The sequence below is a fragment of the Brassica napus genome, chromosome C4, assembly GCF_020379485.1.
Source record: "Brassica napus cultivar Da-Ae chromosome C4, Da-Ae, whole genome shotgun sequence".
NCBI lineage: Eukaryota > Viridiplantae > Streptophyta > Magnoliopsida > Brassicales > Brassicaceae > Brassica > Brassica napus.
This window is the reverse complement of record NC_063447.1, coordinates 13,417,364-13,433,044: the sequence shown is the minus strand read 5'-3', so window position 1 is coordinate 13,433,044 and position 15,681 is coordinate 13,417,364. Positions and strand designations below refer to the sequence as shown.

Below are 15,681 nucleotides of genomic sequence, written 5' to 3'. Positions count from 1 at the left end.
ATATATATAAAGATTTCTTAACAATTTTTTTGTTGGTTGGATTAGTATTTCATTATTGAATATAAAAATAGAAATAGAAATTGGAAATTATTAAAATATTAATAAGCGCAAGATAATCAAACATTTCACAAAATAAAAACTTAACAAAAAATAAACTTAAAGCTGCATGTATAAATTTTTAAAAGAATTTAATTTAACATTTAATTATATTTTTTTAAATGAACTATATAATTTTAAAAGTTATGATTGTAAAGAGTTAAATAAATAGTATACAAATGGGTCAAGTATTTTTTAAAATATAAATCTAATGGGTTCAAATTCTGTAAATTTAATTAGTGAAAGCCCAATAATAATGTTTTTAGCCCAAAATGATCAGGTAACAACTTTTTTTCCGGGAAAAAAAATGTCCTTTACCTACCAAATTTGATCGGTGAAGCCTGTTAACTTAGGTCTTCTCTTACACCTAACTACGATCCTACAAAATCGTAGACTAAATCCGGCTCTCAGGTACAATACTTTCTTGACTTCCGAATTTAGAATCAAATCGTATACCAAGCGCCTCTGTGAAGAAGAAGAAAAAGAAGATTCCATTTACTAAACATGGTTAAGCCTCTTTCTGCTCTTAATTATCAATAGTCATGTATCAGATTGATTTATGGTGTTCAACTCACTAATTAAATTTGTGTATATTCTGATTGATGACCAGGCTAATTTGGGAGAAGAGAAGAAGGAGAAGTTGAAGCTCTACTCTTACTAGAGAAGCTCCTGCGCTCATCGTGTCCGTATCGCCCTATCTCTAAAAGGTCTTGCTAGCCAATGATTATTCTACTCTTTATTTTGTTTTGTTCCCATCTGATGCGGATATGTGTTTAGGTCTTGAATATGAGTGAATACCGGTTAATCTTCTCAAGGGTGAACAATCCGATCCAGGTACGTAGTTTCCTTGCTTTGATTCAGATTCAATCTCTGATTGCAGATAAAATATATTTTCAGAAGCTATATAATGACCATGTGGATGATACTGTTTAAGTGAATTAATGTAATATCAACTGATAATAATTTGTTTCTGGGGATCGAGAGAGAACATGACATTAGGATTTGCAGATATATAAAATTTATTCTCTTAACAGATATATAATACAAACAGGCTCCAAAGAAAGCCAAGGAAGATCGTGAGGAATGATAAGCCAAACTAACAGTAGGATTTGACTCTCACTATTCGATAAGTCAGGTTAGTTTTGTAGAACCATTTATCGTTTGCTAGTATATCTAAGTGGTTTGGTTAGATAAGAAGGGAACCATTAATTCTTTTGGCTGTGAGTTGATTGTAGGTTGCATATCTTGGTTTAGTTGTTTTTATTTCTTTGCTATAGTTTTAACATCTAGAAAATCAATAGAAAACGATAAGTTATATAAAAAAAAACACCAATCCATAAATAAGTCAAAAACAGCTTGAAGAAATTCAAGTACGATAAAGAACTTCCTCCTCTCTACTCACGAAGTGCATAAATCTGAAAAACACATCACGTTTCAAAGAGATTTTTAAAAATGATCTTCGCATATAGTAATAAACAGCAAATGATGCAGACTTAATCACATACCTCATCATGACGCCTTACGCTTACATATTATTAAAAACCTCTTTGAAAACAACATTGAAGGTCTTATGCTGAGGTTTTCCATCTTTGTCCACAATAAGAATTTTCAATCCTTTCTTGGATGTGACCCTAGAAATAGCTACGTAGAGCTGTCCGTGTGAAAACACAGGTCTGGGTAGGAAGAGTCCAACTTCTGAGAGAGACTGCCCTTGACTTTTGTTTATTGTTATCGCAAAAGCAACAGCTAAAGGCAATTGCCTTCGGCGCATTTTGAAAGGCAGTCTCGTATCAGATGGTGTTATCAACAATCTAGGAATATATACTGTCTTCCCAACATTAGATCCAGTGATAATCTTAGCCGCAACCATAAATTCCATCAGTTGAGTAATTTGTAGCCTTGTTCCATTCATTAACCCTTCTGGAGGATCAACATTCCTGAGAACCATAACCGGGCAACCAACTTTTAGGCGAAGTCTATGATTCGGCAATCCAGACACTTTAATATTGTTTAGAAAATCTGAGTCAAGTGCTTCATCATTCACTGCTTTTGTATCAGTAGGATCAATACTATCTGCACTCAGATAAATCATTTCTTCACCTAAAAAAAAAATTAAAACATAGGATGTAGTCAGTGAATTTAAGAAACAGTAAATCTTGGCTATAAAATCAATCACAAAAAGTTGATAATAAAATTACCATCCAGCTTATCCAAAATGTAATCATTGATCATGTTAACATCCTCATTGGTTGGACACAAAATAGCTCTCTCTTGGAAAAATGTAGTTTCTTTGTTTCCTTTTAATGAAGAATGATCTCCGTACACTGCTTTGCTAATGGCCTCTATTGGTTCATCAGAATCAGTAATCAAAAATTCAGAGGGGATCTCGATCTCAGCAATTCCATCGTTAGGCTCTCCAAATGTACCATCACCAACCTTTAAGATCCACTCAGAGAATTCTTTAAGATCATTCGACTCTTCAGCTGACAAACCACCAGATGATAATCGCATGTTCTTAGTTAATTTGAGCACTTTACAATGCTCCCACAGATATGAAGAATTCATAGAAGCCATAACTATAGCAGCTCTACTACCTCCATTTATTACTGGGAGCACTTGTCTGAAATCGCCTCCAAAAACTACAACCTTTCCACCAAAAGGCTTGTCGCTATGCTTCCCAATAATATCAGATAAGCTTCTATCCAGTGCCTCAAAACAGTACCTACTCATCATGGGGGCTTCATCCCATATAATCAGTGATGCCTCTTTCACCAAATTAGCTTGATCTGATCCATGAGCCATAGTACACGAAGAAAACTCATCTGGATTAAGTGGTATTCCAAACCTTGAATGAGCAGTCCTACCACCTTGTAACAACAAAGAAGCAATCCCACTCGATGCAACATTAAGGACAATATCTCCTCGCGATCTAATAGCTGCAGATAGTAATTTCCAGAGAAAATTTTTTCCAGTGCCACCAAATCCAGACACAAAAAACATTCCACCTCTTTCCTTGTTAACAGCATCTAGGATTTCATCATATATTTTTCTTTGCTCTGGAGTCATCTTTGGAATATCTCTATCCAGAGTTTCTAACAAAGCCTCACGATCATAGCTTCTCTCGTCTAATATCAACACATTTGAATCCTTACTATGTGTCTTTGGTAGCTGTGGCATAGAAGGATACTTTGCCAAAGAAGTTCCACAACGCTTCAGAATCTTTTCAATCTCCATCAAAGCAAATTTCTTTTTCTCATTGTCACTTAACAATAGTCCTACAAAAGGAATTTATCAATTTTAAAAAAAAATTATAAAAAAGTAAGAAAAATTTAGGTAGAAAATGAAATAAGAAACCGAAATAGTGATGTAAAATTACCAGGCCTATTGAAAGTCTTACGCCTCTGATGCTCAATATCATCTGAAAGACATTCCCAAGTCTTCTCCCAAACATCCTCTGGCCCAGATAAACTGTTGTTCATGAGCATCATAACAAACAATCGTCTTAGTTCAGCTCCAGTGCTTTCATAGCTTCTCCTCAGAATATCATCAATGTACTCTTGATCATCATCTAACAATCCTCGAGCATAACATGCATCTTTGTAGCTTGGATAAACAACACCTTCAAATGTTTTGATGTCATCATAACTCGTAGGACCTCTCACATAATTTAACAACACACGGAGATAATAAGCATGTTCTTGATTACGTGGAGCATAGTTGATTCGGCCGACACTGAATCCCCTCTTACGTCTTATGAACTTCTTCAACTTCTTTGAATAGGTAAAGAAGTTAGGAATCTGAGCATAGGTGAGAGTTTTAGCCAGATCATCAACTTTACACAACTCAAACCATGCTAAGAACATTGTATTCTCAATGAGTTTACGACTGATCACTATTTCCATCTTGTCTTTTTTCTTGAAAATAATGGTCTGTTTGCCTGGTAGATGGAAATTAAGCTTCTCAACTGCAGTAGACCTATAATGAATGGGGAACTTAAAAATTCTCCATGATCCTTCTGACGAAGAAACATATCTACAATACCAAACAAAACAGATTTCATTAGTGTTTTTATATCATGCACTGATTCAAATAAATTCAGTTGTGTTGAAAAAAAAACCTGCAATCAAAGAACTCCTTGAATTCATTCCTTTTTCTTTGGTCCACTTCTCCTTCTGGAATACCAAGCGCCTCTGCAACCATGTGATCTGGTGGTTCCACAGCTACTGTCACACGATCACTTCCTTTATTAATGTACTTAAATAAGTATTTTATAGAACCAGCATGGTTGCACCACTCTACATTAATATGAGCTCGATAACGTAGAGATAGTTTCTTGTTATAAGGAATAACAAATCTGTTGTCACATTTCACCCCATTCTTCTCTACATAACGATCTGTATCTTCTCTTCTACGGTAAATCGGAAATCCTTCTTTACTCACTGTTGTCTTCTCAGCAAATGATTTCGGGTATAGCTTCGAACATTTCCCATTTTCCATGCAAGGAGAATTCATATTAGCAGCTCCACATGGTCCATGAATCATCATATCCTTAACGATATCGTACAGCTCTGGCTCTTGAGTCTTATCAGGAATCTCAGCTGAAATGATCTTGTCAATATCATCTGTTGTGGGAAGCTTGGCCGTAGGATGCATAAATAAGAGAATGTGAGCATGTGGTAGACCACGTTTCTGAAACTCAATCGTGTACATAGCTGCAACGATCAGACAACAAACACTGGTTCAGTAAATAGTTGAAAATATAAAAGCATATGATCAAGAAAGCTGAATATTTAACTCACATGATACAGTTTTGCCAAGGATATTCTTCTTAGTTAAATCATCCATCAATGAATCCAGTTTCATTTTGAACATCCTGCAAATGATGTCTGATCTGTCCTCTGCCAGACTCTTCCAGCTCTTAAGATGTCTTGTGATCTCTGGCCACTTAGGATTGCATGTAAAAGTGATGAAAAGATCTGGAAAACCAAAATGCTTACATATAGTCATTGCATCGAGATAGAGGTTTTTCATATATCTAGGACCACCAATGAACGTAGCTGGCAAGAGAAAAGACGATCCTTGCTCGGCCATATCAATCATGCCAGCATTTCCTAACTCTTTGATAGAGTCATAAGTATCAGAACGCAGAGCCGTCTGGTGAGTCCTCAGATAGCGCAGGCGATTGGATTCTATAGTTGTGTAGGCATCCACAACAAACTGCTGAAACAACCGTCCGGAATTTAGGAGAGTATGAGCCTCATTCTTACGTTCATGCAAACGGAATGCAAAGAACTGCCTCATGCTGATGTTTTCCTTTTTCAGTTTCTCTGTAGCTTTAGTAACACCTTTCTTTATCCCAAGTCTGAAACCATCCTCTCCATGTACAAATAAAAGAGGATACCGAAGTGCAAGATATGAAGCATGTATTTCATCAATCCTTAGCAACTTGCCCGATTTCTGTTGAAGAACAATATCCCTTTTATCCATGTCAAGATTAAAATCTCCCGGAATCAGTGCTGCAACTTCGGATGCTGTGGGTGTGTCATATGTTCTTCCATTCTGTGCTCTGTCACTGACTATCCTCATATGAAAAGAGTCTTTAGGATTGATAGTGAAACGGTCTTTTGCTGATCTGAACTGCTTAACATAAGGGTTGGTCTCATTTAGCATCTTAATCAGAAGGCCAATAATTTCCTTCTTTAGTCCATCATTTTTTTTATAAGCTTTCGCTTGTACCCCTTTGCTGTTAAAAAAAATACATTTTAGATTAATAATAACAGTAAAAAAATCTGTTTAAAAGAATAAATCAGATTGAAACAATTATCTCAGAGCATTGGTTCGATTTTTGGTTTCATTTTCAGTGTCGACGATATAAAGCTGCCCGAACTTCGCATCATTTCCATTTGGTGGTTGTAAACTACCAATTAAATGGTAATTCTCACCTTGGAGCACCAACATGTTTGGACCTTTTCCCTTTCGAACAGATCTATCAACCTTTCCACTAAGTGAAGTGAATGAGAACACCATGTTATAAGCCCTTGTGTTTCTCTGAAAATGCTTGCTTAATTTATCATCACCATTCAACAAATTCTTTAGGACTTCTGGTGGTTCTTTTAGTAATGGTAACTGCACTTGTCCTTGCATACAACAGAGAGAAAACTTAGGTTTTCGAGTTTTCCAACACCTATTTAAGCGTTCACCAAACCACATAATAGCTCCACAGTAAGTACATGTGTAAGTAGCATCCCCTTCATCTAGATAAGCTGTAAATGATAACAAATAATCAGTATAAGAAAGATATTGTAATTGTACATATTAGTTTACTGGTTTTAAGTTTTATTACCATCTTCTTTAGGTAGAGACTTTTTAGCTGGCTTATCTGTTGCATGAAATGCTTCCTCGAAAAGGAAAGCCAGAGATTTAATTCTTCCCCTGTTAAGTGCGTTATCTGGCTGCGTAGTGACAGTTGAGTCAAGTACTTCTATTTCTGGATCTGAATCAGAATCTGTGTTTTCTTTAGAACTGCAGTCTAAATCTCCTTGAAAATTTCCATCAAATCTATCTACATCCACGAGAAACATAGTAACGTTAGTAAACATACATAAACATTCATGGATGAATATGTTTAGATTGACAAAGTAAAATAAACTATAACCTGCATAGTCAGAATCATAGGCTGATGGATTCGCATCCTCTTCACTTGTATCACCACTCATTTCACATTGAAATGTATCAGGTAATAAATCTTCCTCCAGACGATTCAGAAAATTTGATATATTAGTAGGGAATTGGAAGTCAGTCCGTGGTCTCTTTCTGACACCAGATTTATCTAGTAAAAAAAGCAAAATCAAATAGATAGTGAGTCACAATCTTTAGTTATAGTTTACACTAATGAGTAAATACTTTTTAAAACTCACATGCTAAAGATGTTACACAACTTCTCTGTTCACCTGCAGTTGAAGCTTGGCCAGTCCCACAATCCATACCTATGATTTTAGAACTCAATGAACAATGAATAAAGAGAACCTGATCAGAAGTTCAGTTAGTAATTTTAAAACATACTTTTATAGCACTTGCTGTTGTTAGTTGGTGTACATGGAGTGATCAAGTTTCCTTGATTTGCAGGACTTGGAACAGAACGTCTTGGAATGTAGCCAACACCTTCGTATAATCTCTTGAAAACAGAAGGTAAAGGGATATCCAAAATGATTGCACTTTTTCTACCACGTTTGGTTTGAACATGAACAAAATTGCCATCATTCTGTTTTGGTCTTGCTTTCCTATCTGTTCGTTTGGTTGAATTCACCAAAGGGGGAGCACTTGGTTTACGTTTCATTATGCCTGCAATGGTATTAGTTCAACACAATTTCGATATATATTATACTGTTAATGTGGGAATAAAATTGACCTGTTCAGGTTTCGAAGTAGTCTAAAATATCTCTGTTCTTTGTTCAGTGAAAACCAAACATGGTGATACAGAAAAGGTTTGAAAAAATCTAGCATATGAGAAACGAAATGGAGTATTTTAGAGTTATTTTCTGGTAAAAGGATGGTAAAATATTTAGTTGCTACAATCTAGAATTTCTTGTTAGAAAAGGAAGATTTATGACTTAAAAATGTAAATAAACATATTCATATCCGAAATTTATCTCTTATTAACTATCTATATTTTCTAATAGTTTTCTTATGTCGGGATATTATTAGATTTTTTGTAAAAGTATATGGTATGAAACTAATGAATATATTTGGATTTATGTAAATAGTAGATTAAATATTTCATCAATTACTAATTTAATCTTTTTTCTTTGTTTCAGTAATGATCTTCACATCAACGAATTATATCAAAGACTCCCGCCAAACTATTTGACTTCCTTTTGTTATCTTATACTCGGGTCAGTTCCTTAAACCATTTATTGTTTGATAGAATATTTAAGTTGTTTGGTTAGATAAGAAGGTAATTTATTAAAAAAAAAGGATCATTTTTTTCATGATTTAATTAAGTATAGATTCGTTATTGTCAATCACTAAGGAAATGAGAAACTTTAATTAGGAAAACCAAAACACATAATTATTAAGTTTAATAAAGAGAACAAATTATTTGTTTCAAGAAACAGCAGACATTTTTGAAACACCAGAATACTTAAAAAAACCAAAAAAAAAAGCAAGAAAGAAATCATCCCCATCGCCTGACACCTTCTACTTCCAGCTAATCATCTTTAATCTTCTCCATCTTGACAGACTTGGAACAAATTTTCTTTGAAGTCGAATTCTAATCAAGTTCATCTTTTTCTTTGCGCTTTGAGAATGGGGTTGAGGTTCCTTCGGATGAATTCTGACTGTTCTTTTCCGACACAGAAACCTTATTATAAAATCCACAAACAACATAAAATGAATAACACTAATCAAACTATACAATTACCTTAAGGATACAAACAATATAAACACTCATAGTTTTTAAATTTTTACCTCTCCACCAGACATGATTGATGAACCATCCATAACATGAGTCATGGGGTCTGAATTTGACTCGATCTGAAGCATCTTATCCCCAGAACAAACTTGTGCAACCAGAAAGACATCTGATCCATTTGTAACATTTTCAGAACCAAGAGTGATACCAAAACACAGAGATTTACCAACTAAATCTTGAATAGGTTGAGGCAAATCTGTCGGATCTTCAATCTGCATACTCAAAGAATCCATAACAAATAAAACTTTAGTGACTCAATAAAACCACCATAATTAAACCAACAAAAAAAACAAATAGATAGTTAACCTCATCATAGGAGCCATCCCAAAGTTCTTCAGCTTCACATCCGACAATGAGTTTACCAACAGAATCAAGCATAATCCGTTTGCAAGTACTTGTGTCATCTTTGACAACCATATGCAGTTTGTACCTGATCAGGAAGATTATAATGAGTTCGGCTGAACTAACAATCTTATATATTAAACATAATGGAGTACATTAAAAAGCAGGTTAAACTCACTTTGGTGCTACACTCGTGACCTTAGTATGACAAGATGTGCACCAGAACAATGGCTTCTCATTTGAAAACAAAATTCCACCTTCCTTAGATTTGAATATCAAGGCTTTGCTCTTACAACTGTTATGGCCAAAGTAAAACCAGCTCCAATCTGTATCCATACGTTCTATTGAACATATAATCTTGCAATCCTCCTCCTAAAAGCACAAAGTAAAGATATTTGTCAGAATTCAAAACATATATATGATGGTATATAAAATGCGCTTGGATTCAAGAACAAAACCACAGTTGCCATCATGATTTCGGAGATAGATTTCATTTCCACATTATTCCAATGAACAGTGTGGTCCTTTGTCAGACGCTTTTGTTTCTTTGCATCAGTAAGAGCAAGAGTAAACTCATCATTAGAGACCCTGACAAATATAAAAGGACCAACAGATTAAACAATAAAAAAGTATAATGGCTATGAAAATGATCCTAATATAGTATTTATGAATTTTACCTCAGCTTTAAAGCAAGAGTTTCTGGCAACTCAGGATCAAATTGGATAAGAGATGCATCAAATGCATTGGTTACTTGCACATCTCCTATAAAACATAAGTAAATTTAATAACTTTAATTTCAAATGAAAAAAAATATAAATCAATACACTTGAATAACATAGGTACTAATTCGTTAAGATTCTTCTAACCTTTGTAAAAACCAATTTTCGCAAATCGAATCAAGCACACCATATTAGGATCATTTGACTTTTGGAGATGCTCTTCAAGCTGTTCTGCATACTTGCCCCACAAACAACAGGCCATGCTTTGACCACTGTAATTTAAAGTCCATAATATAGAGTTAGAAACAAACTATACAAGATATAAATGATTGAAAATAATGAATAGTTAAGATTCACATACTTGATGTCAAGCAAGCGGAATTCAACTTTCTTCTTATCTTTCCCGGATACCTGGACACTTTGGACGTCACGAAGACTGATCACTTGACCAACCACATCTGAAATATGCATGTTTCATATCAGTATTTCAGTAGTTACAATAAAAATAGATTTTCATAAACTAACCGATTAGGAAAGAAGCCTTGAGTGTTCCATTTCCAATCTCTTCAAAGCTGGAGAAGCTCAGAAAGTTATCATCACACTCATAAGAACTCGGTGATATCGAAGTGTCCTCAATGATAGAGATCTTGTAGGTATGGTTTGTTGGCCGATACTGTCCCCCTGCTTGAGAGACAGAGAACGTCTCTATAAGTCGCCATTCACCAAGCCTTAACTTGCGTTGAGTACGTTGAATGTAATTCATCTTACACGAACAAAGGATTTTTGCACCCAGAAACGTAAATATATACACAGATTAGTACAATCACAAGAGAAAAAGATATTGACAATAAGTTATAAATGTATCTCACAGTTTCATCTGCGAAGATCAGCTCAAGAGTATCTCCTCCATAATTGGTTTTCTGTCTCCATGAATGAATTAACTTCACTTGGATGCACCATCCCTGTTTGTAGGGCTTGATGGCGTTTAGCAAAGAAATATTCTTATTTTTAGTCATGGGTGAAAGAAAGATTAGTTGACGTCGAAGAATGAGTTTTATGGTTGGTTTTTATAGATGGTTAAATATTTAGGGTATTGTAGAGAGTATATTCGGTAAAATCTATAATATATTGTAACCGATTTATGATTCGGTTGATTTTGTTAATATATTGTGGATATTGATATATTCTTTTATGGATGCAATAAAATTAGGATATTTTGTATTAGTTGTTATGAAAAATATAGAAGATTTCGTGATTAGTTAAGGGAAATAGTAACTACTGAAATCTAACTAATACGTTTGATACATATTCTTAGATTATTCGAACTGCCAATCCTGAAGCAATTTTTTTTTTGAAAAAATCGTTTGGATATTTTGTTTGTCATTAATGTTGGTTTCCAAAATGTGGTTACGGTCGAGATTTAAGTGGTTATGTTTTTACGGAATTTTAGTCATATTGATGTCATTTAGTTAGGCATAATAACAACATTGATTATTAGATATTAAATGTAACATAGTTTCTAGTAATAGGTCCATTAGGTTCATTTTTAAAAAATCACACATGAATCAAGTTTAAGACTTCTGTTTTAATATATAAGATAAATAGATTTCAGAATCAATGATATAGATTTTAAAATCAAAACTGGATTATGTTATAAATCAGTCAAATAGTTAATTGAGAGGAGGTAGGATTCTTTTCTCCTCTATGAATTTGCTGAATAGATCATTACTATCACGTAAACCTGCAGCAATACATTCTAAAAGTAGATTTATCGAAGTTTTATTTCTTCGAGGATTCCATTGAACATAAAAACCTTTTCCACCTTCTTCTGATTCTTGTTGTGATTCTCCCATTGATGCTCTTTTAGGTTTTTAAAGTGTTTGTTTCTTGTGTTAATTTTCTAATGCATAGTCGAGATTATATATAACTATGATAGACCGACCACTACGATAGAAATAGAAAACTAGGAAAATGTAGAAATTGGACAATTGGACAAATATAAAACTTTCAAAAGTGTGATGAGTGCTCGATGTTTTTTAATGGAAAAGTTACAAACACACTACCGTTTAACAAAATAATCATATCTTTGTGAGTGCTTGTTATAATTAACGTATGCAATACATATATACGAAACTTGGCGCCGAAAAGATATTAGGAAAACCAATAATACAAATTTGTCAAAATATCAAGGTTCAACTCAATATTTGCTTTTTTGTATTTTTAACTTAAAATCATTCATAAATCCATTCAAATCTAATTTGAAATCAAATCTTTAAACAAATTACTATTATTGAATAACACTTGATTTTAAAATCTATTTTAAAATCATAAAACCAATAACAATTGATTTGAATATAGATTTTAAAATCATATAACCAATAACAATGAATTTGAATATGGATTTTAAAATCACAGAACCAATAACACTAAATTTGATTTGTATTTTCAAATCCATTAAAATACCCTCAAAAAGTTTAGATTCAAATCCAGTAGTATAATTTATATTTATTTGTGCATATTGATTGGAAAAACTCGAATAAATGTAAACAAAATTGTAGGCGCAAATTTTCATAAATCATCTTAGTATACTATCAAGGTCGACCCTGAACACGACCCTGAACAAAAGCTCGTGAAGCATGTCTTTTAGAGCCGGCCAACACTAAATATGTTTTAGGGGTTAATGTAACAAATATATTTTGTAACTCTACTGCTAAAAACATATTGTAGAACGCCTGAGAGCTGGGTTCAATCCTAAAACTTAGTTTTTGTAAAATAGTGGGTCAAAATATCTTTATTTCTGGACCGAAATATATCAGATCAGGCTATGTATCTTTTGCATTTCACGCACAAATTTGAAAGGAAAAATATTCCTCGCAAATCAGCGATATTTTTTTGAATTCTTTGCATTTTAAGAAAATAATCTCAATAGCAAAGGAAGAAAATTAAAAACTTAAACTTTTAGTAGAAACAAATCATGAGTTTTCTTTCTGCACATATTGTGGATATAAAAGTTTATAAAAAAAAAAGGAGAAGAGAAAATTCTTAGGGGTAGTATGGATTATTCGGATGATGATGGCACACTCTATACTGGATCAGGTGAAGAAAACTTATATAGTGACCACACAGCCGAATCCGATTATGGAACGGAAGAAGACATGCACAACAATTCCACATCGAAGCGAGCTCAGTTAAGTTATGTAGTTCTCAAAGAAGAAGACATTCGTGAGCATCAAAAGGCCGGCGTTGAACAAGTTTCTATGGTTCTCTCAATAAACCAAGTTGAAGCAATCATTCTGCTTCTTCACTATCAGTGGAGTTCTAGTAAAGTCGAAGATGAATGGTTTACTGACGAAGACAGAGTCCGTAAAACCGTTGGTATATTGAAGGAGCATGTGGTTGATCTCAATAACCAAGAGGTGAATATTGAATGTGAAATTTGCTTTGAGTCATATCTTTACAAGGAAATCGCGACGGTTTCGTGTGGTCATCCTTTTTGCAAGAATTGTTGGACCAGTTACATAACTGAGAAAATCAACAATGGTCCGGGATGTTTGATGATTAAATGTCCTGAGCCTTCTTGTTCTGCTGTGGTTGGTCAAAATATGATCGATAAGCTTATAACAATAGAAGAAGATAAGGAGAAGTATTATAGATATTTTCTTAGATCTTATGTCAAAGAGGGAAGAAACAATATTAAGTGGTGTCCATCACCTGGATGCGTATACGCAGTTGATTTTGGAACCACGAATGGAACTGAAAATTATGATGTTACTTGTTTATGTTCTTATGAATTTTGCTGGAATTGTAGTGAAGATGCTCACCGTCCTGTGAATTGTGACATGGTGTCAAAATGGATTACTAAACATATTAAGGATAATGAATCCAAAAACACGATTTGGATACTTGCGAATACAAAGCCTTGTCCAAACTGCAACTGTCATATCGAGAAGAACCAAGGATGTAATCGTATGACCTGCTCAATTTGTAATCACAGCTATTGTTGGATTTGTCTTTGTACATATAATGGTGGCCACACATGCCACAAGTTTGAGGGTGATGATGAGACAAAATTTAAAAAAAAAAGGGCGAAAAAGACAATTGACAGATACATGCATTACTATGAAAGATGGGCAAACAATCAATCTTCTAGGTTAAAGGCTATGGAAGATTTGAAGAAATTGCAAGTGGTGCAGCTTAAGAAGCTTAGTGTCAAACAATGCATCTCACAAACTCAGCTCCAATTCACCGTAGATGCATGGCTTCAGGTAGTGGACACATGTATTAAGTAACTAAGACTTTCATTGATAACATTGCGTAGCGTAAAAAAGAAGTTATGTAGAACGGAATGTTGGAATAGAATAAGACTGAAATTATTTTGATTAACATTGGCTTCAGAGACCACACAAGCATTGGTCGAATGGTATGGTATACTTGGACAGGTGCTATGCACCCTTTGAAACCTACCAGACCCTAGAAAATCAGTTGGTTGGGTCTAGGCCCGTCGGGTATCCCGGATTATCAAAAATAAAACATTGGCTTCACAAATAAATTTTTATAAATCTTGTGAAAGCAGATGAATTACTAAAACTAAAAGAGTATCATTGGTAAAATATTGGAAAAATCGATCATTATAGGAGTTATTAAGTAGAATATTGTTGCAACATTTTTCATTAACAGATCAATGTCTTTCATATGATTGATTTTACGACTGCAGATCATCGAGTGTAGGAGGGTGTTGAAATGGTCATATTCATATGGATACTACCTTCCTCAGGAGGAACGAACCAAGAAACAATTTTTTGAGTATTTGCAAGGGGAGGCTGAAGTTGGTTTGGAGAGGCTTCATCATTGTGCAGAGGAGGAGCTGCAACACTTTGTTGATGAAACTGACGATCTATCTACAGATTTCGATGATTTCCGCAAGAAACTAATTGGTTTGACTAAAGTAACCAAAACCTACTTCGAAAATCTAGTGAAAGCTTTAGAAAATGATCTCGCTGATGTAGCTGTTGATGATTGCAAATAAAAACCAATCTCCAAATTTGCTATCAAAAGACAAAAGTTGGTGATAACGGTAAGAGGAAGATCCAAGTGGGAATTGAAAGTTTTCTGTTTCGGTTACTAAAAGAATGCAAAAAACTGAAAAATACTCTATGTTTTTATGTTTTTCCTGCCAAGGGATTTAGAGTTTGTAACAGTTTTAAACCTTATTTTCTAATTATTCATTAGCATAAACGAAATTGCATTGTTATTTTGAATTTTGAGGTTTGAAGTCTGCTTTTACCTCGTACCTGTTTTTTTACCTTGGAAAGGTCCTCTGCCTAGAAAATCTCATCAAGCAAAGAAGAGCAGTATTTCAACCATGATACCAAATTTGTTGTTGAAATTACATCAAATTTGGTGCTTTTGTGTCAAATTCTTTTTGTCATCTCTAACTATAACACCAACTATTACACCAAAAATAGTTTTATATATTATTTGATGTTTATAGTTTTAATAATTTTATATTTTTATTATCTGAAATTGATAAATGATTGGTTTATCACACTTATATATTATGTTTATTAATTTTTTTTAATTATATGTTTAACAAATTTATTTACATTTATATTTTTGGTTTAAAAATATTATACATTTTATTTATTTATTTTATATATAATATTATATTAAAAATTACAAACTATTAATTATGAAAAGCATGTAACAAAATAATATATTTATTTTAATTAACTTTGTATTAATACAAGTTAATTTAACTATATATAAAATAAAAAATAAAAATTTTATTTTATTGTTTGTTGAATTTAATAGTATTGCATGAAGTTTTAATTATTTACTATTAAATCTAACATTACAATAATGTAATATTATTAATTTTCATTACTGATTAAATATAACTTGAATAAAGATTATAATCGAGATTTTAAAATAAAATACATTATAAGATAAAGTAAATGATAATAATCATTTAGTGATTTCTTATTTGAAAATAAAATAAAAGATAAAAGTTCTATGATATTTTATTTTTTACAATATAAGGAAAATGATAATAAT

The 15,681-nt window shown here is 33.2% G+C and overlaps 2 protein-coding genes and 1 pseudogene across 5 annotated transcripts; 1 reads left to right on the top strand and 2 right to left on the bottom strand.

The window, feature by feature from the left end:
* Positions 1–332: 332 nt before the first annotated feature.
* LOC106430008 (probable E3 ubiquitin-protein ligase ARI11) lies at positions 333–15,234 on the top strand. 4 transcript variants are annotated; one of them, XM_048754677.1, is made up of 7 exons: positions 333–603; positions 707–803; positions 874–930; positions 1,148–1,231; positions 7,222–7,284; positions 7,911–7,988; positions 12,724–15,234. In XM_048754677.1, the coding sequence occupies exon 7, from the start codon at positions 12,783–12,785 to the stop codon at positions 13,914–13,916; it is 1,134 nt and encodes a 377-aa protein (XP_048610634.1). In that variant the 5' UTR covers positions 333–603; positions 707–803; positions 874–930; positions 1,148–1,231; positions 7,222–7,284; positions 7,911–7,988; positions 12,724–12,782; the 3' UTR covers positions 13,917–15,234. The 4 variants fall into 4 exon arrangements, with proteins under 4 accessions (XP_048610634.1, XP_048610635.1, XP_048610632.1 ...); XM_048754678.1 differs by having other exon boundaries at positions 7,053–7,284; XM_048754675.1 differs by having other exon boundaries at positions 7,911–15,234.
* On the bottom strand, positions 944–7,432 carry LOC125585800 (annotated as a pseudogene).
* On the bottom strand, positions 8,366–10,390 carry LOC125585799. Its single transcript, XM_048755488.1, has 9 exons — positions 10,153–10,390; positions 9,989–10,085; positions 9,775–9,899; positions 9,586–9,670; positions 9,367–9,496; positions 9,087–9,280; positions 8,873–8,996; positions 8,563–8,778; positions 8,366–8,455 (listed from the first exon to the last, which is right to left on the bottom strand). Exons 1-9 carry the CDS (start codon positions 10,388–10,390, stop codon positions 8,366–8,368), a joined length of 1,299 nt encoding a protein of 432 aa, XP_048611445.1.
* Positions 15,235–15,681: the final 447 nt, after the last annotated feature.

Bases quoted from the DNA above. Each gene is read 5' to 3' on its own strand.
- LOC125585799 (XM_048755488.1), bottom strand. From the start codon at position 10,390: ATGAATTACATTCAACGTACTCAACGCAAGTTAAGGCTTGGTGAATGG. The intron at 9,671-9,774 runs GTTAGAAGAATC...TATGTTTTATAG, and splicing joins GAAAATTGGTTTTTACAAAG to GAGATGTGCAAGTAACCAAT. The intron at 9,497-9,585 runs GTAAAATTCATA...TATATTTGTCAG, and splicing joins ACTCTTGCTTTAAAGCTGAG to GGTCTCTAATGATGAGTTTA.
- LOC106430008 (XM_048754675.1), top strand. From the start codon at position 12,681: ATGGATTATTCGGATGATGATGGCACACTCTATACTGGATCAGGTGAA.